Source organism: Cuculus canorus, chromosome 2, assembly GCF_017976375.1.
Source record: "Cuculus canorus isolate bCucCan1 chromosome 2, bCucCan1.pri, whole genome shotgun sequence".
In the NCBI taxonomy this organism is placed as follows: domain Eukaryota; kingdom Metazoa; phylum Chordata; class Aves; order Cuculiformes; family Cuculidae; genus Cuculus; species Cuculus canorus.
This window is the reverse complement of record NC_071402.1, coordinates 49,450,846-49,471,704: the sequence shown is the minus strand read 5'-3', so window position 1 is coordinate 49,471,704 and position 20,859 is coordinate 49,450,846. Positions and strand designations below refer to the sequence as shown.

At 40.1% G+C, this 20,859-nt stretch overlaps 2 protein-coding genes across 4 annotated transcripts; both read left to right on the top strand.

The window, feature by feature from the left end:
* Positions 1-652: 652 nt before the first annotated feature.
* Positions 653-9,136, top strand: LOC104061339 (histamine H3 receptor). 3 transcript variants are annotated; one of them, XM_054060480.1, is made up of 4 exons: positions 653-1,058; positions 1,675-1,945; positions 4,583-4,749; positions 5,662-9,136. In XM_054060480.1, the coding sequence occupies exons 2-4, from the start codon at positions 1,699-1,701 to the stop codon at positions 6,451-6,453; spliced, it is 1,206 nt and encodes a 401-aa protein (XP_053916455.1). In that variant the 5' UTR covers positions 653-1,058; positions 1,675-1,698; the 3' UTR covers positions 6,454-9,136. The 3 variants fall into 3 exon arrangements, with proteins under 3 accessions (XP_053916455.1, XP_053916454.1, XP_009561564.2); XM_054060479.1 differs by having other exon boundaries at positions 986-1,058; positions 1,657-1,945; XM_009563269.2 differs by lacking the exon at positions 653-1,058 and having other exon boundaries at positions 1,425-1,945.
* A 2,650-nt stretch (positions 9,137-11,786) lies between these two features.
* LOC104061340 (histamine H3 receptor) lies at positions 11,787-19,699 on the top strand. Its single transcript, XM_009563270.2, has 3 exons — positions 11,787-12,181; positions 14,506-14,672; positions 16,331-19,699. The coding sequence occupies exons 1-3, from the start codon at positions 11,935-11,937 to the stop codon at positions 17,114-17,116; spliced, it is 1,200 nt and encodes a 399-aa protein (XP_009561565.2). The 5' UTR covers positions 11,787-11,934; the 3' UTR covers positions 17,117-19,699.
* The last annotated feature ends 1,160 nt before the right edge of the window (positions 19,700-20,859 follow it).

Here is a 20,859-nt window from a genome sequence, read left to right as displayed (position 1 = left end):
GTTCAGTGCTTCTTCCTGAGGGGTTGTCATTCTGAATGCATAGGCGAGACCAATCGAAAAGGACTGGTTGCACTAGGTGTGATGAAGAAAAAGTACAATTGGAACATGGTACCAGTTTACGTAGGATCAATGATAGGAGAATATCCGTGGCAATTTTCCTGCTGTTCTCTGTATTTGAATGCATGGAAACAACAACAGAAGGATTGTTACCCGCCTTAGAGGCCTATAGGAGCCCTGCGATGTCTTTTATTATCAATAAAATGCAGAAGCAGAAATTCTTGGGATAAGAAGGTGACTGTTAGGAAGATGAAGTGAAAGTAAAACTATGAAATGTCACCATATTGGCACCTTGAATAACCACGGAGGCATAGGGACCACACTGGCAGTGTATTTTACCATGTTCTTACATTTTTCCTTCAGCCACAGGTAGCTGAGACGGAATATACAGTTGTCTGAACCCTTAATTTGACCTCACTTTTGTTCACCACTTCATTTTCTTTTCAAGCACGTGATAGCTTGGACCTCAAAAACTTCGTGTAGCTCAGTTTCAGTATTGCTAGGAGAAGAAAGGCTAGTGGTATTACTTAGTAGTCATTGTGAAAGTGGTTTCTACATTTACAGCATTACCTGGAAACTAAATAAAGCTTAGAGCAGTAATCGATCTGTGTGCTGTGAAGATATTTGTATGGATAATAGAGGTTTGCATTTTTTTGCACTGCTGCCATTCAAATATTTAGTAAAAGCACTTGGCAAATGCTAATGAATTTATTTCCCACAACAGAAGCACAGACATGACAGCCAACGTTTTTCAAATTTAAGTATTTAAAATTAGACACCAAAGTGTTTTCAGAACCCGTAATAAAAACGATTGAATTTTTACACCTGTGGAATCTCTCAGTCACATTCAGGGAGTCAGTAAATTGTGCCTTGGTTCTGGGACAGCAGCAGCCGATGCTGAGTCACTGTGGTGGCCACTAAGAGTTTTGAAACCAGTTTCAGTGGGAGTTTTGCAACTGATCTCTGAGGTCTGGGCCTTTCATTACTGATTAACTGCTCTGGTAAGTAATTATATATATATATGCTTCTTTACAGCATGTCATTTTTTAGCCCCAGGCTGCACAGAAAGAGAAACAACAGCAGCAATGAAGCTGAGCAGGCCTTAGGTCAACAAAAATTGTAACACAGTAGAGAGGGACCACAAACTTGCTGAACTATGATGACACTAGATAAACAAGGATGAAATTAGAAAGTAGCTTAAATTCTCATAAAGATAGATACCCAAGTTTAAGAAAAGAAGAAGTTATTGTACATAATGCTAGCAAGAAAACACTGTTGTGAGGGAGGGAGGGGAGGAGGAAGGGAGGCAGGAAAGCAAGTAGAGAATCTCAGCCCTCCTGACCTCACTAGATAAGGGTCGGGTTGCATGAAGCAAAACTTGCATTTTAAAATATGAGCTTGGAAAAAACATATTTCTTACTAGTAACTCTTCTAGAGATCTATATGGTTTAAAAAGTCTTGGGAAAACTAGATTTATCTAGCAGCAGAACCTTTTAATTTTTTCCCTTCCTGAGTAATCTTTTTTGGTTATTTATTGGATTTTTGGCCTGTTCTGTTTATACTCCTTATAAATCTTAACCTTTCGGATAACTCTGCCAGATGCGAATTTCTTCCCAGACTGAACTGACCTGGATACACAACATGCACAACAGCACTGCTGAAACTCCGCATACAACTGGAACCTGTAATGTGACTTTGTCCACACGGCCACTGAGCCCCCAGTTTTCACTGGGTGTGCTGGTGCTGCTGGCTTTCCTCATGGTATTGCTAACTCTGGTCACCATCCTCGGAAACATTTTGGTGGTTCTTGCTTTCATCATGGACAGAAACCTCAGGCATCGGAGTAACTATTACTTTCTCAATCTTGCTCTTTCTGACTTTGCAGTGGGTAAGTTGCAGCCGTGGAGGCATGTTGATTTGTATCTTAAGAATCGTAGAAGGAAAAAAGTGGTCTTTTGCTGTGTAGTTTCTTCAAAGAGAGCTATTTCCCAGCTGTGTCTTCAGTGGAAGGGTAAGGAATGGTGGCAACTGCATTAAGTGTCTTGGCAGCCTACTGTTTTTCAGAATTGTATTATCATAAGAAGGGGATCCTTTGCCATGTAAACAGGTAGTGCCTAATAATATTGCTTCAGGAAAAAAATACTAGTGTGCATGAAGCTGTGTGGCATAACAAATGGGAGTTTTTCGTGAAGAGTCTTGACTAAAGTCTAGGTGGACATTGAATACAGCACATACAATCTGGCAGAAATGCACGCGTGGTTAATATCTTCTGATTCAATCTACTCTCACACAAAATAAGATAATCACTTCAAGTTCCAACTAAAGAGTGACAAATAGTATCTTTCAACATTTCACTGTATATTCTCTATCTAGAGTCACACTTTAGGAATATGTGTTTGTATAGGTAAATAAAAAACCCAAACCAAAGAGGTTTTATAAGAAGTTTGATGTTATATGTATACATATTTGTACATATATTTATTTGTTTACACATAGGATCACAATTTATTTTACAATTTGTACTGAGAAAAAGCACAACTACAATGCTAGTGTGATGGACAGTTGCCGACTGATGTGTTGAAATATTCTGTGGACTGTTTAGTGTCTCTGATGAAAGCCTTGTTTTAATCGTTCAATAGGCAGAAGGCTGTTTTTAAACAAGTGTGGCCATTTGATGAAATCTCTATTCTGACTAGTCACATTACAACAAAATCATTTGAAACTGTTTTTATTCTACCTCATTTACCTGCACATTTAAAAAGGATCCTGAAAGAACTCAAGAAACTGTTATTGCTCTTAAAATTTATTGCCAGTGTCAGCAATTCTGTTACAGGGCATGGCTTCTAATACTCTGGTCTTTATAACGTCCAGATCTCCTTGTACAATGTTTTGATCCCTTCCCCCATGTGGATGACTTCTTCCAACCCATAAATGCCTTGTTGTGCCACAAAGCTCTTGCTGCCTGCTCTCTGACTACAATACGCAGGGGAAAAAAAACACAACAGTGAACAGAAAACCAGGGCACAGAGGGGTATTCTGTGGTCTTGCTTACAATCTAGCGCCATATTGAACAAACACCAGCATCTAGCTGAGAAGTACATAGTAAATAATGTCCTCTGTCAAAGAAGGAAGTAGAATTTATTTGGCATTATTTAACTTTCATATTCTATTTTCATGTCTTCCTGAATATCTAGTTTTTAATTCTAAATTTAGTCTAAAGTTTTGCATACTTTAGAGTCAAACTGGTTTATAGTTCTCTAGTTACATTGTTTAGGTTGAGGATATACTTAGATTATCCTTAATTTCTACTTCATCCTAATTGCTAAAAGCACACACCTTCATGCTTGCCAAACCCTTTGCTTAATCTTGTGCTATATTTAATCTGTCTGATTTTGATCTTCAACAACTTCTGCTCTATCTCTGTTTAGCTGGATTTGAATAGAGATCTCTTGATTCTTAGTGGAGTGGGAATAATGTGAATTGTAAGATTTATAGGGAAATGGAAACTTTCAAGATACTCTTCAGTACCTGTTGCAGGAGAACACACATCAAGTAAATCTAAAGTTGAAATAATACCCTTTCCCCCCTCCCTGTGAATGTTAAAATGTATAATATAAACTTTTGTTGGAAGGACCAACTGTTAGTTGCTCTTTAGATGCAGAGATTCCATTTAATTTCAGCGTCAATGCTGTTCACTGCAGTTCTGCATTGCAGTGAAATACGCCGTTAGCTCTTCAGCCTCGCAGGGCTGCACTGTGACTGTGCGTAGTGTAATCACCTAGAAATCTATTAAAATGAGACCACATCAGCACTTTCACAGTATTTGAGTTTGACAGTTTAAATTTATATAGCCATGGGTGTGGGCCACTTATGTATGCTCCCACCAATTCTCATAGATCGTACCCTATCAACTCACCACTGAAAAGTGATTATGATCAAGGATTATGATGAGAAGAAATGTTAGACTGTGTGTACTTAATTAACTGTGCAGTTTTTGACAGCCTTCTGATTAGATTGTTTTAAAGATTAGTCTGAAATTCATATTGTGTTTCTATAAACGTTACTTCTGGAAGACATCTAGACACTATGTTATGCTTCCAAGAGGATAGAAGCATGTAAATTATATCATTTAATGTAAAAGCAGATAGTAAATTCCATTGGCGGGAGTGGGAGGGGGAAGATGGGGTTTGGTTTTTTTAAATTTCATTAGCTTAATACAGAATAATGTTTACTTCAGCAGATAGAAAAGTCAGCTGCTCCTTCCTTTAGCAAGTGATATAAACAGGTGAAGTAAGAATGATACACTATAAACGCGATACAGCTTTCAGAAAGGTATTAATGATAAGAATGTTACTAGTGCATACGTGGTGGTCAAATGTTCATTGTCTGCATGAGAATACAAAGCCTTCTACATGGCAATTCCAGTCAGTATTGTGCTTTATCAGATACTGCAGAAATGCTTCTAGGCTTCCACAGGCACTGCCTGCAGTGCTGACTGATGTGTGCATTTGGTTTATTTCCATAGGTGCGTTCTGTATGCCTCTGTACATCCCTTATGCTCTGACAGGGACGTGGCACTTGGGAAGAGGCATGTGCAAGTTCTGGCTAGTTATGGACTATCTCGTATGCACAGCTTCAGTGTTCAGCATCGTCCTTATCAGCTACGACCGTTTCCTGTCAGTTACAAAAGCTGTAAGAAGAACATTTCTAATTATTCCATTGTATATATAAAGAGAGATTTCCATAAAACTCAGTGTTCACAATAATGCTAGAAGCTAAATTAATTATTGTACCTTTATTTTCAGCAGAAAAATTAATACATCAGTGTTGCACCGGGACTTAGAAATAAGAAAATGCCTTGCCTATGATTTCAATGTTTCCCTTCTGCCACCTGAATTAGAAACTATTTAATTGCACCACAGAGGAGATGGGGAGGTCGAAGTACAAAACAGGCAGCAGGAGTCTGGAGGACTCAGGCTTTGGTCATTAGGAGAGTGGTAGTGAAACTCATTTGAGTCAAGGATGTGCTTAGGCTTGGGATAAATTTTAAAAAGAGAGGAGAATGTGGAGAGAGATGTGGGATGGACTGAGTGAAGATCAGATGGGGTCTGCATTACTGCAGAGGGTGAATGACATGCTGCCAACAAGCAGTTGGGTGGAAACTAATCCCTTGAAACAAGAAGAAGAATGGATTAAACTATGCGGAGAGGGAAGAGGTGTTTCTTGAGTATTATCATTCTTCTGCTTCAGAAGATATCTGAGGAATCCAGTAGTAAATATTATCATTCACCTTTTCTAAGCTTTACCTGGTGTTTGGTCCAAATAGAAGATGATGAATATGCTTTGCTTTTTGTGAGTCTGGTAGCTTGAGTGACACCAGCTGTGTTAGATTGGGAGGTTATCATTTGCGAAGTGCTGATACAATGCCTAACCTCTCTATCTCTTTCTCTTCTTCATCACTGTTGTGGTTTTAGGGTTGGTTGTTGCTTTTTTTTTTTTTTAAAGAAATAGTAATATTTGATTCACTTGCTTGTATGTTTTTGAGATTGCAACAGTTGATCAAAAATTTTATCTGAATACATGATATGTACTTTTATTTCACAGGTATCTTACAGAGCTCAGCAAGGAATAACGTCCAACCCTATCATCAAGATGGTTGCTGTCTGGGTCTTTGCTTTCCTCCTCTACTGCCCAGCAGTCCTTTTGTGGGAGCATGTGGTTGGCCACAGTGTGGTAGCAGTGGATCAGTGCTATGCCGAGTTCTTTGAGAACTGGTACTTCCTCCTGTGTGCATCCACACTGGAGTTCTTTGTGCCACTGCTTTCGGTGACCTACTTCAATGTGCATATCTTCCACAACATCCAGAAGCGCCAGCGATGTGGCAGCGTGCAGGACTGTGAGTCTCCAAGGAGCAGCAAGTTGTCCTGGAGATTTTGCCTCTTGCTAAGACCAGGAATATCTTCTTCATTGGAAGCAGAAGACAGTGTTTCATCATTAACGAGGTCATGGAGACCACCAGTGATGGTTAGCTGTCCATCTCCAACACAAACCAATCCCAGGACTCTCAAAAAGGAATATTCTTTTTCTCTCCGTTCAAGGACAGGATCAAAACTGCAGCGAGACAGGAAAATAGCGAAGTCACTTGCTGTAATTGTATGTGTCTTTGCCATTTGCTGGGCCCCATACACTTTACTAATGATTATTCGTGGGGCCTGCCAAGGAAAGTGCATCCATAACTCCCTGTATGAAATAACCTTTTGGCTTTTGTGGATCAATTCCTCTTTGAACCCGTTTCTTTACCCTCTCTGTCATATGAGGTTTCAAATGGCTTTCATGAAAATATTATGTCCCAAAAAGTTTGCAACATTGACATCACGTAACACACCTGGGTTTTAGAGATTTAAAATAAATGACTTACAGATAAGAGATTCTTCTCTTATTTGGTGCTGTATTTTCATGTGTATCTCCAACAGAAATAGAGAAAAAGCTTTTGTTTACTAATGGCATTGGGTAAGAGTGCTGCAGCAGCATATATTTGCCCTGATTTTGCTAGTTTTCAGGGTTTTGGTTTTGTTGGTATGATGCCAGGTTAAACATCACCTAGTGCAATTAGAAGAATAACAAGTTTGGTGGGATGTCCTTCATGGTTGGTGGGTTTGAGATACTTTTTTTCTTTCTACTTTTTTTTACTATTTTTTTTTTAATATAGAGCTGATACTATGAAAGAACTCCTCTATAGATACCGCTATAGAGTTTCATTGGAGGGATATACCTGCTCGTGTACATGTTGAGTTAAAATTTGCATCCTATTTGTGAACTTACAGCTCTCAGTGAAGATGCAGTTCTGCAAAGTTTTAGAAAAGTGGTATAAATGTTCACAGGAGCAGTATAATTTTGTTTTGTAAACTGTTACGAAAACAAGATAGTGCCATGTAGTTGTTGTAATTCCCAGAGTGAGAAATATGTAAGCGAATGGACTGCCTAATCCAGCATAGCTGTCCTTTTCTGATTTTAATATAGTTTAATATACCTGGTGTTGCAGGACACGGTACACATAAGTTAGTAATTCTGCATGATTTTCAAGAATGAAAGTTCCCATGGTAATGGAATTTTGAGGTTCGTTGTCAAAATTGTCACAGACATGAATAGTTGTTATTCTTTTCACATGAACTCTCTTTTTTCCTGAGAGTGGCTGCCTCTTTGGTCATGCTTGAATGATATTTAGTGCCGAATTTGTGCATTATTTGATTGCCTAAAAGAGAGGCCAGGTTTGGGCACATGATCACACCCCTGTTGAATTAGCAGAGCAAGCAATACAAAGTTCATGCTGGATTTTTGATTTTGGCTGGCTGTGCAAGAATAGACAATACTCTCTCAGATGTAAAGCTTTGCAATTGCAAAGATATTCCATCAAAATGTCTGGAACAAATTTGATCTGACAGAATGATTTTCGTACTAGATCAGTTCTTTGTGTCCTGTTACTGTTACGTGATACGGATTTTCTCTGCCACTGAACCAGTATCAAACTGGATTTTTTTCTGTCACTGAACAAGGGCCGTGTTCACTGCTTGAGATAGAGATTCGCAGAGGTCTATCTGAAAGCTGACATAGAGGTGTCTTGAGCAGCTATTAATAAACAGTGCGGGTGAACATGTGGTGCTGAAGGGAGTGGGTGAAGGCAATGGAGCTCAGTTATAACTCATTCCATTTGCCGTACTTTCTTGCCTTGTGTAAGGTGTTGCAACTCACCCAGAAGGCTTTCATGGATAGGTAAGTGGGAGTCACTGGTTAAATGTTTTTTCCTCTCCTTTTATGTAATTTTCTTTCTTCTTTGTATATATATGGAAACGTATGAAATGCGGAAAGAGAAATCTGATGCACAAGACAGTGAAGAACAATAGTCAATTTAATAATACTTTTTATCTGATTTGAAATCGGCTGTAGAAGTGTTGCAAAAGCAGAATACTCCTTTGTAAGCACAAATCAAATACAAGTAAACAGCTTAATCATAGCACAAATCTGATGGCTTGGAGGACCTAAAATATCAGTCTGTTCAGTAGTCTGGAACCAAAAACTTCTCTTGCCAGTTTTCATGCTTGTGGAAGACTGTCTTTCACCACTCATTTTCCTTATGCTACCTTGCCTTGCATGGGTAGTGTTACGGATTGTGAGCCCCATTGCTAAGACTCATATAGCTTTAGGAAGAGGTCATTGATTTGGCACAACAGTTTTCACTGTCATGAGCTAGGGTGATGGCGTAGATTTCATGTTGTTCGTTTTTCTCTGAGGCTTAAAAAACTGAACACACATACATGTTTAAATAGTTATAGAATAGCTAGTGTACTAAATAAACATCTTTTAAACAGAGGAACTGCAGGTAGGCCCAAAATGGGAAAGCATTTGAGTTGTCTGCTTTTCTATTCCTGTGGTTTTAGTATTAAAATTCAGTGTACATTTTGTGATTAAAGAATGTGTTATTTACTTTGCAAAAATGACTTACAAAAATTCTGACTAGATAAACTGTATCCACATGTTGCAGTAATGGAAAACTAGAGCCTGTCTGGGACCACAATGCACAGCAAACTTGAAGCCACAAAAGGCTACTAGAGATCAGTGTTCTTGATGTTTTCTATAACACACATACAGTGTTGGAATTGTTTTGTCACACCACTCCTGTATATTTTAATAATTTGTTTTATTTTTCTAAAAGCTGAATTTTTTTGCTTATGCTCCTAGGGTAAGTAAAGCACTTGCTGTGCTCATTGCGTTAAAGCTGTCTTGGTCAAAGTGGCATTCCAAGTCTTCTCCTTCCTATTGGAAACTTTGCAGGGTTATGGTAAGATATTTATTCAGTATTTGTTCTTGGGTGTACCTTTCATGCTGCAACACAAATGGGCTTTGCTTGACAAAGTGATTTCTAAGCCAGGTTTCTCTATCAACTCAATCATCCTTTTCATTATTTCATGTCCCTGAATTTTCTTCTGTCTTTGTAGATGTCCAGTAGGGCTTGTAAATACATGATGACAATAGGCATATGATTCAATGAGGTTCAACTCAAACCACAACAGTATGTTTCTAACTTGACCCTCTCAGGTCTTAAAGAACTCCACAAATAATAAATAATAAATGCTAGAATAAATTGTGTTGTCTTTTGTTTGTTTATTTGTGGCACAAATATTTATCCCTAATGATTCTCCTACTGTCTCCTCCTTTATGTTAGGCTATGGTTTTCCTCTACAGGAAGGAAGGAAGGAGAAGCCACATAGGTTTCTCTTTCAGCCCCATGAAGAACTATGATTAAAACTTCAGCATTTGATTTATTCCCTAGTTTTTAAAAGCAATGACTACTCTCCCCTTGTCCACTAATCTAATCATTTTATCAAAGAAGATATCCAAGTTGCTCAGGCATGACTTACCCTTGGTAAAGGCATGCTGACCTTTCCCTCCCTTGAGTTCTCAGAAATGTCTTCCAAGAGGACTTGCTTCATTGTTTTCCCAGGGACCAAAGGGAGGCTGACCTTTTGTCCTTGTGACATCCTTTGAAGATGTTTGCAACATTTGCCTTTCTTCAGTTGTTGAGAACCTCCTTTCATCTCCATGACTTTTCAAAGAGGATAGAGAGTGGCCTTGCAAGGATGATAACTGGTTCACTCAGCGTGATTTGGTGCAGCCATTTGGTGTCATGGATGCTTATGGGTCAAGTCCTCTCAAGTAATCCCTGTCTTATTCTCACCTGCTCCTGACAGGTCTCCTCCTTGAACTCATTCAAGAAGCATGGAGGAGAGAGAGACCTAGTTAGTGAAGAATAGAGTGAAAAAAAGTGTTGGGTACCTCAGTCTTATGTGTATCGGTCACTGGATCTCTGGCACTGTTCAACTAAGTGCCTGCATTTTTCTTATTCTGCAGTTTAGTGTTAATGAGTGGCTGAAGTTCTTCATGTTGTCCTTGATATCCTTAACAAGCATCAAGTCTGGGTGATCTTTGTTTTTCCTAATGTCATGCTTATATGGCTAGGCAACATTTCTAAATTCCTCCTTTGTAGTCTGCCCCTGCTTCAAACTCCTCTGTGCTGCCTTTTTGCATTATAGCTTCCCTTGGCAACCAGTGTCTTGATGCATCTTGTTTTCTTGAGAACTGGGATAGACTCTCCTTGTGCATGGAGGCTGCTGTCCTTAGAGTTTTGCAGGTTCTCTGAGCTCCTTTGCACTCCCGAGCTGCATCTCATGGTATCCCACCGACTGCTTTCCTCCTGACTGAAGTCTGCTCTTCTGAAGTCCATGGTCTGTGCTACTCTCTCTCTCCTCACTCCCTTCAGGATCTTGAACTCTACTATGTCATAGTCAACCAAGGCTGCCATTGATCACACATCCCCAACCAACTCCTCTTTACCAGTAAGCAGCTAAGCTAGGTGTGTCACCCCTGTTGGCCCATTCGGTGTTTGTACTAGAAAGTTCTTCCTGACACCCTCAGGAAGTTGTTGACTGCTTGTACCTGCTGTGTTGTCCTTCCAGCAAACATAATGAACATTGAAGTCCCATGCAAGAAGCAATGTCTGTGAGGCTTACTGGATTTCCTTAAAGAAACGTTCACCATCTCCCTCACCCTGATTGAGGTGCTGTGCAACACTTTCCTGGCACTACATCATCCCATGTCACTGGCTTTGTGACTGGTGGCTTTGTGAGTCCACAGGGAGATCTGATTCCTCCTATGTGCTTCCCCAATTGCTTTTGTGCACATGCGTCTGAGTCAGGTGTCTGTTTGCCATGTTTTATTATTCCTGAGGTCTTTTCTGTTCCTCCTGTCCTACACCTTTTACTTTTATTACTATTTACAATATATTTCCCTTTGTTCCCTAAGGTTTGCAGCAACACTGCAACTGCACCTCCCTTTCCCAATTCCTATCCACCTCCTCTTTCCTGGTTTCATGCCTTGCATTTTCTCAAGCATCTACCATTATGGTTGCAGTCTGAAAAGCCGGTTGCAGAGTGTCCTGTGGTGCTACGGAGCCCGTGAGCTGCAGGCATGAGTCACAGCCGTGGTCTGTCAACTTCTGTGCTCTCTTACCAAAACAAATGAAATCGGGATGACGAAGAGATATGCCTTCACATATCTGCAAAGGGCTAAAGGTTTGGCACTTTATGGAGTGGGAGTTTACCTGGAATTACTTGAGAAGTGGAGAATTAGATGGGCTATGCTTATAAGGTCTTCCAAAGTCCAGGTATTAGGTTTGCTGTGCCCAGGGCTAGACTTACTGCAGATTTAGATGAGCTGTAAAGACATTAGTGATACTGCTGCTGTGTATAGCTGAATTCTAAATGCTCTGTAGCCAACAGCATTGAGAAATACACATCTGTTCTTAACTGTAAAATTTAGCAGGTGGTGTAGCAGCAAGCACAACAGTGCCTACATTTTACTGTAAGAGAAAAAGAATTGTAATAATTTAAATCCTGTTGAACACTGGGGAAGTGAAAATGAGATCTGTTTTTAGCTTCAGCAGAATTCAGTGTGTAAAAATGCTTACACAGTGCTAATATGCAAACAACTTGACTGTGAAAAGAGGTGTTTTCAAACTAACTTTTCTAACCTCAGTAGATAAGGATCAACGTTCAGGAGAGAACCAGAGAACTTATTTAAAGTATGCACTTACTGCTGCTTATAAGGCATCTCTTTTATAGATTTTTTTTTTTTCATGTAAGTAGGTGCATTCTGACCAAGAAACATTACAGAAGTCTTATGTTCCATTATATTGATATTGTAATTTTTTTTTTTGAAAGTGTCAGTGTTTGGCCCGGCCTGTTAATGGACTTGTCTGAAGCTTTTGGATAACCCTGCCAGATGTGAATTTCTTCCCAGACTGAACTGACCTGGATACACAACATGCACAACAGCACTGCTGAAGCTCTGCGTATGACTGCAAACTGTAATGAGACTTCATCCATGCAGCCACTGAGCTCCCAGTTTTCACTGGGTGTGCTGGTGCTGCTGGCTTTCCTCATGGTATTTCTAGCTCTGGTCACCATCCTTGGAAACGTCCTGGTGATCCTTGCTTTCATCATGGACAGGAACCTCAGGCATCGGAGTAATTATTACTTTCTCAATCTTGCTATTTCTGACGTTGCAGTGGGTAAGTAGAGGCGTGTACTATTTTTGTCCTAGGAGTCTTAGGAGAAGCAAGGGGATTTATTTTCTGGCTAGTTTCTTCAAAGAGAACTATTTCCCAGCTGTGTCTTTAGTGGAAGGATAAGGAATGGTGGAAGCTGCATGAAGTGCTTTAGCTGCCTATTATTTCTTAAAATAATATGTTATAGTGAGAAATGCATCCTTTTTCATATAACTACTGTAAGGTTGCTACAGGAAAAAGGATCAATCATTGCATGTGAATACAAATTGAAGGAAAGATGTTTTGATTCACCTTTGTTCCTCCTGTAAGATTGTTCATCGCAAGCTTCTGAACATCCTTATATTTGACAGTGTAACTGTTTACTTATACAGCTATCTGTGGTACATCCAGGTAAATTAATTACTTCACTACATAGTTCTAGTGGCTCATGAGTGTCTTACACTACAACAGAATTCTTTACTGCTATGACTTTTTACTGGATTCAACTCAATGCAGGCTAGAGATCAGATGGTTTGCTGATACCAGCAACATACTGCTGGCATCTCCCATCTGTTTTCCTTATTAGTCCCCTCTTCCCACAGTGTCACTTCAGAAGTCCAGGAGAGTTGGCCCCTGGAGGTGCCACGGATACAGTCCTGGCAGGTGATTCCAAGTGAGAGGACGAGGGATGTGAATGCCTTGTGCCACACTCCTTCAGGGCTCAGCCCAGGGGCGCAGACCCCACAGCAGAGAAAGCCTGACAAAAACGTGATCCCATGGAAGATGATCCATTTTGACTTGAGGCTAGCAAGGAGGTATTTCTGCATAGAAGTTCTTCCTCTTTAGGACAGTCACAAAGACTAGAATTCACTAAACCACAAGGAAGGAAATAGCACACATTGGTCTACTCCACTACTGGCAATATCGGACCCCCTAATTACTATTCATTTGTCAGTTCTAGTGAAGTGTATTAGTTACACCTTTAATATTGCCCTTCATTTACGCAATTTACAGTGTGTGGTGCCTAATTCTGGGGCTCACACCATAGGGCAGAATCAAATGATGTGTGTGCTAGAGCCTTTGCTTTCCTGCTCCAGGCAGACAGTTTTCTAGAACTGCTATTTTGTTGCTCAGGTCTTCTGCAAAAGTCTGCTTCCTCTCCTGTCTTACAGTATAGTCAAGAGGTTTAAATATCTACTTTTTACATCAGTTCTTGTTTGTGGCTGGTGCTGCATGGTATCTTAAATCAACTAAGGGGAAATGACAGTTATCAGTATTATTTTGACCTATAGACCAGGTAAATCTAATACTTCATCTCTGGAATAAGTCAGAAAATGTTTTATATTCTGAAGTGCTGCAGTATGTTTTAATTTCTTAGAAATCTGTAATCTTTCCAGGCGTGTAACTCAAGTCTTTAGCATCCACTAATTAGTAAAAGTGAGTATAGTTCCAAATATAAATGCTTAAAACCTGGTTCTTGCATCTGTATTTATACCTATAGCTGAAAGCACTCATTACTTTTTGACGTCGTGCAAAACATTGGTTCTGTTGAAGTTGATGAAAGCAGTAGTTGTCACCTGCAATTCTGAAAAATGACTATTTTGTACGAGAGTGATGCTGCTTGTATTTAAGGTAGATGTTAAAACAGGTCATCAGTATTGAAAGCTCTGTGCACATTTCCCTGTTGATAACAGTCTGTCAGCTCAAAAAAACCCAAATGTAATAGATGAAAAAATAGTTCTGGAGTTAATGTCAGCTGGAGAACCAGCATGAGGTTAAAACACCTGTTAAAAGTAGGAGAACATTCCATACCTCTGCTATATTTGCTTTATCTTTGGTAGAAGAGATTTCCAGATACCATGAAAACTGTCCAATATATCGTCTCTACCTTACAAATGCTAACCAATCTTATATTAATAACTGACTTGGGCAACAACTATAGAGGTCACTGGGGGAAAACGCAAACACAGATAAAAGAGATACAGTGATAAGGTTACTAGTCAGAACACAACCGGAGTGCATATATGCTGCAGCACTGATTGTATATCTTTAGAAACTATAAGCTGATTCGATTGTAGCTTACTTCTCCAGTAGATCCTTCTTTTCTAATTTGCCCTGCACTTATTCCTAATCATCAGTATACACAAATACACTAAGAATTAGTACCTAGAAAATAATTGTCAAGTATCATGAGAGTGTAAGAATTTCTGTATATAAATTATATGTTAAAGATAACAGATTTATTTTTTTTTTTAGACAAATAACAGAGCAGTGTCTCTCTCTGCTTCCAGGAGTACCATTTGCAATCCATATGAACCACGTAGTGTTTCTGTGGTTGCTTTCCATAGGTGTGTTCTGCATGCCACTCTACATCCCTTACAGTCTCACAGGAAAATGGCACTTAGGAAGAGGTGTCTGCAAGCTCTGGCTAGCTATGGACTATCTCCTGTGCACAGCTTCAGTATTTAACATCGTTCTTATCAGCTATGACCGTTTCCTGTCAGTTACTAAAGCTGTAAGTACTCTGTTTATAACTTCTCTGACTTTGTCACAAGATCATCGATGGATTATACTCTCCCAACTTTGTCATGTTGGTTGAGTACAAGCCCAAATTTAAATGAGATAATAGCCCTCAAAAACGTACTGGCATGTGAAGATTCTTAGATATTAGCAGCTAGTTTTCGAGAATACTCTGCACAGAGCATGCTCCAGCCCAGAGCCATTCAAACACGACTTTTCTCACAATTTCTGCTGCAGGTTTCTATGGTGTTACTGCTCAAGGGAAAGCAGAGTGAGGGTTAAAGTAGGCTGGTAAAAATGGGGCAAGGAAAGAGGAAATTCAAAGTAAATAGAGTTTGGATTTGGATGTAAAAGCAGGCATAGGAGGGTAGGGTAAGGGTAGTGAGGGTAGGGCAATGAATTGATGAATTCCAAGAAGGATGTCTAGGCCTGAATCATGGCCCCAGATGATCCTGGAGAAGATTGAGAGCAACAGCAAATGGGGCATAGACTGGGACAAAAGACAAACTGCAGTGACTGCCTGTACACATGTGGAAATAAACTCCTCTAGGTACCTGTGGTAGAACCTCAAACTTCAGACACACTCTATGTCTCAGCTTTCTGCGGAGCGTGCTACCCACCGTATGTGTGCTTTATGTCTTGATTCGTGCTAAGGATGGAAGCGAGCATTTCTCACTAGCCAGGCTACTGAGAAACTATCTCAAGAGGCAGAGAAGTGTCAGGGAGAGCTAGAGGCTCCAGTTCCTTGGTGGTGTTTGAGAATGTCAATATGGTGTCATATGATAGAATTCCAGCATTATTTTTATTAATTGCAATTAATTCAGCTTATTATAATTTCCTTTTTATTATTTTATTTTAAGGAAAAAAGCTGGGAAGTCTAACACCAAAACATTTTGCATATAAGAAATTTTACGCTGGAAAGCCAAAGACTTAGCATTTACAAAGTGAAAAATTAAGACCATTTGCACAAATGTAATTAAGACCTATGGACATTTATATGACAGTCTTTGATGATGTTAACTCCTACTTTCTTTTTTTCAATTCAATATCTAAGCTCTCAGATTTACACAATCTCTCTGTATTCATGCGAAAGGGGTGGTTTAGGACTTTAACTATAGTTTATTTGTCTGTTCTGCAACGTATAGAGGAATATATGTACAGGCCCCAGAGTCAGGGAGATGGAAAATAAAAGGAGTACTATTGTGGTTTTATCAGCTAAAGACTGCAAAGGTGGGTTTTAAATTTATGTGCCACATTATCTGTTGATGACTCTGATGCATATAGTCCTATTGGCTTGTAAAATGCTGTGAAATGCAGTGCAGTTCTCAATGAATGGGAGTCATGTTCTGAAAAACTATAAAATGCTAATTACTCTGACATTTCAGACCACAGATGTCTCAGACAAGACACACTAAGTTACTAGATAATGATGAATGTTTCATCACCTGCAGCAGGATCCTAGCACACTTAGATTAACTTGTAGAGAGACACCTTATGTCATGTCAACATCAATGAATACTTGGGTTGGCTGCAGCTGATTGGCATAGCTGCAGTTCTAAACTACCAAGTACTCGGCTAAGCTCCTCTCCTGCTACTTTTGTTTATCCCAAAATGTGTCTCTACAGATGCACCCTTTTCTTTTTTCCTTCACAGGTATCTTACAGAGCCCAGCAAGGAATAACGTCCAACCCTGTAATCAAGATGGTTGCTGTCTGGGTCTTTGCCTTCCTCCTCTACTGCCCAGCAGTCCTTTTGTGGGAGCATGTGGTTGGCCACAGTGTGGTAGCAGTGGATCAGTGCTACGCCGAGTTCTTTGAGAACTGGTACTTCCTCCTGTGTGCATCCACACTGGAGTTCTTTGTGCCGCTGCTTTCGGTGACCTACTTCAATGTGCATATCTTCCACAACATCCAGAGGCGGCAGCGATGTGGCAGCATGCAGGACTGTGAGTCTCCAAGGAGCAGCAACCTGTCCTGGAGATTTTGTCTCTCGCTGAGGGAAGGAGTGTTTTCTCCACCGTCAGAAGCAGAGGACAGTGTTTCTTCTTCCATGAGGCCAAAGAAAGAGTCTTTGGTGACTGAGAACTCGTCTCCATCCAGAGGCAATTCTGTAATCCGGGAAAATGACTTCTCTGTTTCTTTCTGCACAAGGACCAGGTCAAAACTGCAGCAGGACAAGAAAATAGCGAAGTCACTTGCCATAATTGTATGTGTCTTTGCCATTTGCTGGGCCCCATACACTTTACTAATGATTATTCGTGGAGCCTGCCAAGGCAAATGTGTCCATAGCTCCCTGTATGAAATAACCTTTTGGCTTTTGTGGATTAATTCTTCTCTGAATCCATTTCTTTACCCACTCTGTCATGTTAAATTTCGATTAGCTTTCATGAAACTACTATGTCCCAAAAAGTTTGCGGCATTGAGATCAGGCTCTTTTTAGAAGAAAAAGGGAAAAAAAAGTCTGAAGAGGAGCTGAATGAGGGATGTAAGTAGCCAGAGTTTCAAATTAGAGTTAGTGTCTGCCGGGAGTTCAGTTTAGTTTGAAAGCCTAGATGAGCCTTCTGTGAAGTATGTCCTCCGACAGATGAACATCCATGCCCAAAGTTTGTGTGCTTTTTCCAGCTATTTCAGCTGGCCAGTTCAAAGATATTGCCTCTGTCTGACTTACTGTAGTATTCTATCCACATTATCTTCTTTCTGGTTGTTGAAGATACTATTTTCACCTTCAGCACGGCTTATATTTTTGTTCATTCATAGTAGTAGTTACAAATGCAATAAAGGTGGGTGTTTGTTGTAAGGTCAATGTCATGGGTTAACCCCACCTGGCAACTAAGCACCACTCAGCCACTTGCTCGCTCTCCCCACTAGCAGTATGTGGGGAAAAGAATTGTAAGGGTAAACGTGATGAAACTCATGGGTTGAGATAAGAATAGTTTAGTTATTGAAATTATAATAATAATAAAAACTGTAATGAAAAGAAAATTAAAAAATAGAGAGACATAGGCCCCTCAAAAATACAAGTGATGCAAATGAAAACAATTACTCACCACCAACCAGCTGATGTCCAGCCAATACCTGAGCAGCAGCCTCCCCTGCCGTCAACATTTCCCCTGGTATTATTGCTGAACCTGATGTCACATTGTGTGGAATATCCCTTTGATCAGTTGGGGTCAGCTGTCCCAGCTGTGTCCCCTTCCAGCTTCTTTCGTACCCCCCAGCCTGCTCTCTGGCAGAGCAGTGTGAAAAGCAAAAAAACCCTTAACTCTGTGTAAGATGGGAAGGCTATATTGCTGAGCAAATCTTAGTCAAGAAAAGTTGAGTCTTATTGCTATTTGTGTGAGGGTGCTGTGGGCATCCAATAGGCCATGACCTGCCATGACCACCTGGATCCCCTCCTACCAACATCAGCCTCTGGTCCTGGAGAACATGAGACTCAGGGGGAGGTCCTAGGCTGAGCTACGTGAGTGCCTGTAGGCAGCTCTTAGCTCTCTGTTTTGAATTTTTCTTTTGAGGTGTTGGCTGGACTTGGTCTTGGCCTTGAACCCAGCTTGTTACCTCATGTTTGTGTGATGATCTTCTCTAGCCATATCTGGGGTACTAAAACATTCCATAGTGGAAGACTATCTGTGATATCACTTGTCTCTCAGAAAGAACTCATACAAATTATTTCCAAACAATTCCAGTCTGACCAGAGGCTCCCCAGGAGATTCTCAGCTCTGACTGCCAAGAGTCTGTTGCTCTTCCTCCCTCCAAACAATTCCAGATCCTACCCTTTCCTTTTATTTATTTTTATCAGGTTAGCATGGCACATCGTGCAGTGCTATCTTATTGCTTTACTATTATATCAGTCTTCCTTTACTAATGCATCCCTCAACACTGTTTTTTTCCTTGCAACTTCACCACATTTCTTACACTCCTGTAGTACCTGGTTTCCCATATTGCATTGTGTGGTTCATGTTCCTCCATATTGTAGTAGCTATAGATTTTATACAGCACATATTTCAGTGCTCCTTTCTCAGCAATTTCTTGGTCATATTGATACAACTCTTTCAGTAAACATATCATAGATCTCATTTCTGTTATCACTCACATTATCATTATCTTTCTTGCTTCCTGTACTGTAAAAATATCTTTCTTTTTAAGAGATCTATGCAGAAATTAAATATTCCCTGAGTAAAACCTGTTGTTAAAGTGTTAGAAGTCTAATACAGCCATAAATACTTCCCCCTACCTTGTACAAACTTTACCATTTATAGTGTATCTGCTTTAGGCTGATGTAATTTTAGGGTAGAACACAGGATTCTCACATATCATTACTAGAACAACAATATTGCCTTATCTTATAAATGCCAAAACTTAATGACCTGTGCTCCTACCAAATATAAATAATAATCATGGCTGATTCCCTTTGACAATGTGGAAGCTCTGGCTCACTTTTTGTAAGGGTTTTGAGAACTAGGATTAAACATGATGTAAAATGCAAAATTTTTATTTTAGACAAACATTAAAATAAAAAAAAATCAACCAAACTCATAAATTAATAAATTTTAAGCAAAGAAACACAACAGCTATGTCCAGACAAGAAAAATTCAATTCCTCTTCGTTCTGGTTTTCTACCTGTGTGCGTCAAGTTTAAAATCAGTGTTTCAACAGCAATGTTAATGAAGTGAGTTAGAAATAGCTTTCCTGGTGTAAGTCATGTAAAGTGTTATAAAGCAGACTGAGTGGATCTGTGTATGGCAAAACTGGAACCACATCATATAATGAGAGAAGATGAAGTTAAATTTTTTACTGTGCTTTGTTGTACAGTCCTTACATCACCAAATCTAGATATTGCCCTCCCAAGAATTTTCCCCTCTACCTCTTTTTTCAGGTTTTGTCTACCATATTTTAGGCTGGATCAGACTTTCTTGCCTTTGCATTTTCACAGTGCTCTGATCTTCACTTATGTGCCTACTTGCTCACTCATTTTCTCTCCTTGCTAAGCAACTCCAACCAAAGTTTTTATCTTGAGTACGCTTTCTTTTTTCAGTAGGAACTCTCACTTATCACTGTATCTTCAAAGAAGACCATTCATTAGACCTATCAGTTGCAATGAAGCTCAATATAGCCCATAGTCACAAATGTACTCTCTTAAGCTGTGGAAACATTTGAAATCAGCTGCTCCCTTTCCTCTATTTTCTGTAGGACAAGGTGCAATGATTTGTATTTGTCCCTTACACAGCGGCGTCTCTTGGTCACCCTACCTAGGTCTGACTGAAGGAGCAACACAACATTCCCCTGAAGATCGAGTTTTGCTTCTCACTCCTAGAAAGTAGGACAGTTACACTGCTTTGGAGGTGCCTTGTGAATGAGGGGGGCAGCTTTCCCAGACCACCTGGATTGCCAATAAAAGGACAAGCTCCTCCAGAGTGATTTAGAGGAGGGGGTCTGACTTAATCTCTTGAGACAGCAAGTTGAGAGGGTCTATCCATCACCAGGTAGGCTTGTGAAAGCAGGTACTCTGAATGTATCTGCTGGTTTGCCTTATGAGAGATTCTCGCAGAAGCCAGACTGTTCTTAGCATATTCCTCTCGCTGTTCAAACAATGTGCTCCTGCAGATGTCACTAGTGTTACATGGTATTTTAAAACCCTGCAAATCTGGGCTTTTCAAAAGGTGTCATTTGTATTTACAGTCCTGCATGATATGACACCAGCACCTTTCTGCTAGAAATGCCACCAGATCTGTTATATTACATCTAATATTTACTCTGCTGCAGAAAGGATTAGGGGAAGGGCTTATTACCTTGGCAAAGAAAGGAAGACTATAGTCATACAGATAATCAGAAGTCAGGGCAAGACTTCTTCCTATGGTGCCCTGTGTAGAAATTGCCCTGTGCTCTGCATTTAAAGTGCAGCCCTCTCTCACCTCTGGAAAAGGAGAGTCGTACCAAGCTGAGAGGGGGTCCTCAGCTTTGGCTCATTGAAAGAAATGTGTCTTCTCCCTTGATATAAAAGGCTTTGTTCTCATGATTGCTTTAAGGCTATTTAGCTAAAAAAGCAGCAGTCTGTCTCTCCTACCCTTCCTGCTCTGGCTGCAGCTCCTGACACCGTGGTCCTGCTTTCCTGTGTGCTGGGTGGGGGCTTGTGCGGTTGCTCAGGAAATTCAGTCTAGGGGCCAATCCAGGTGAAAAGTAACTTTT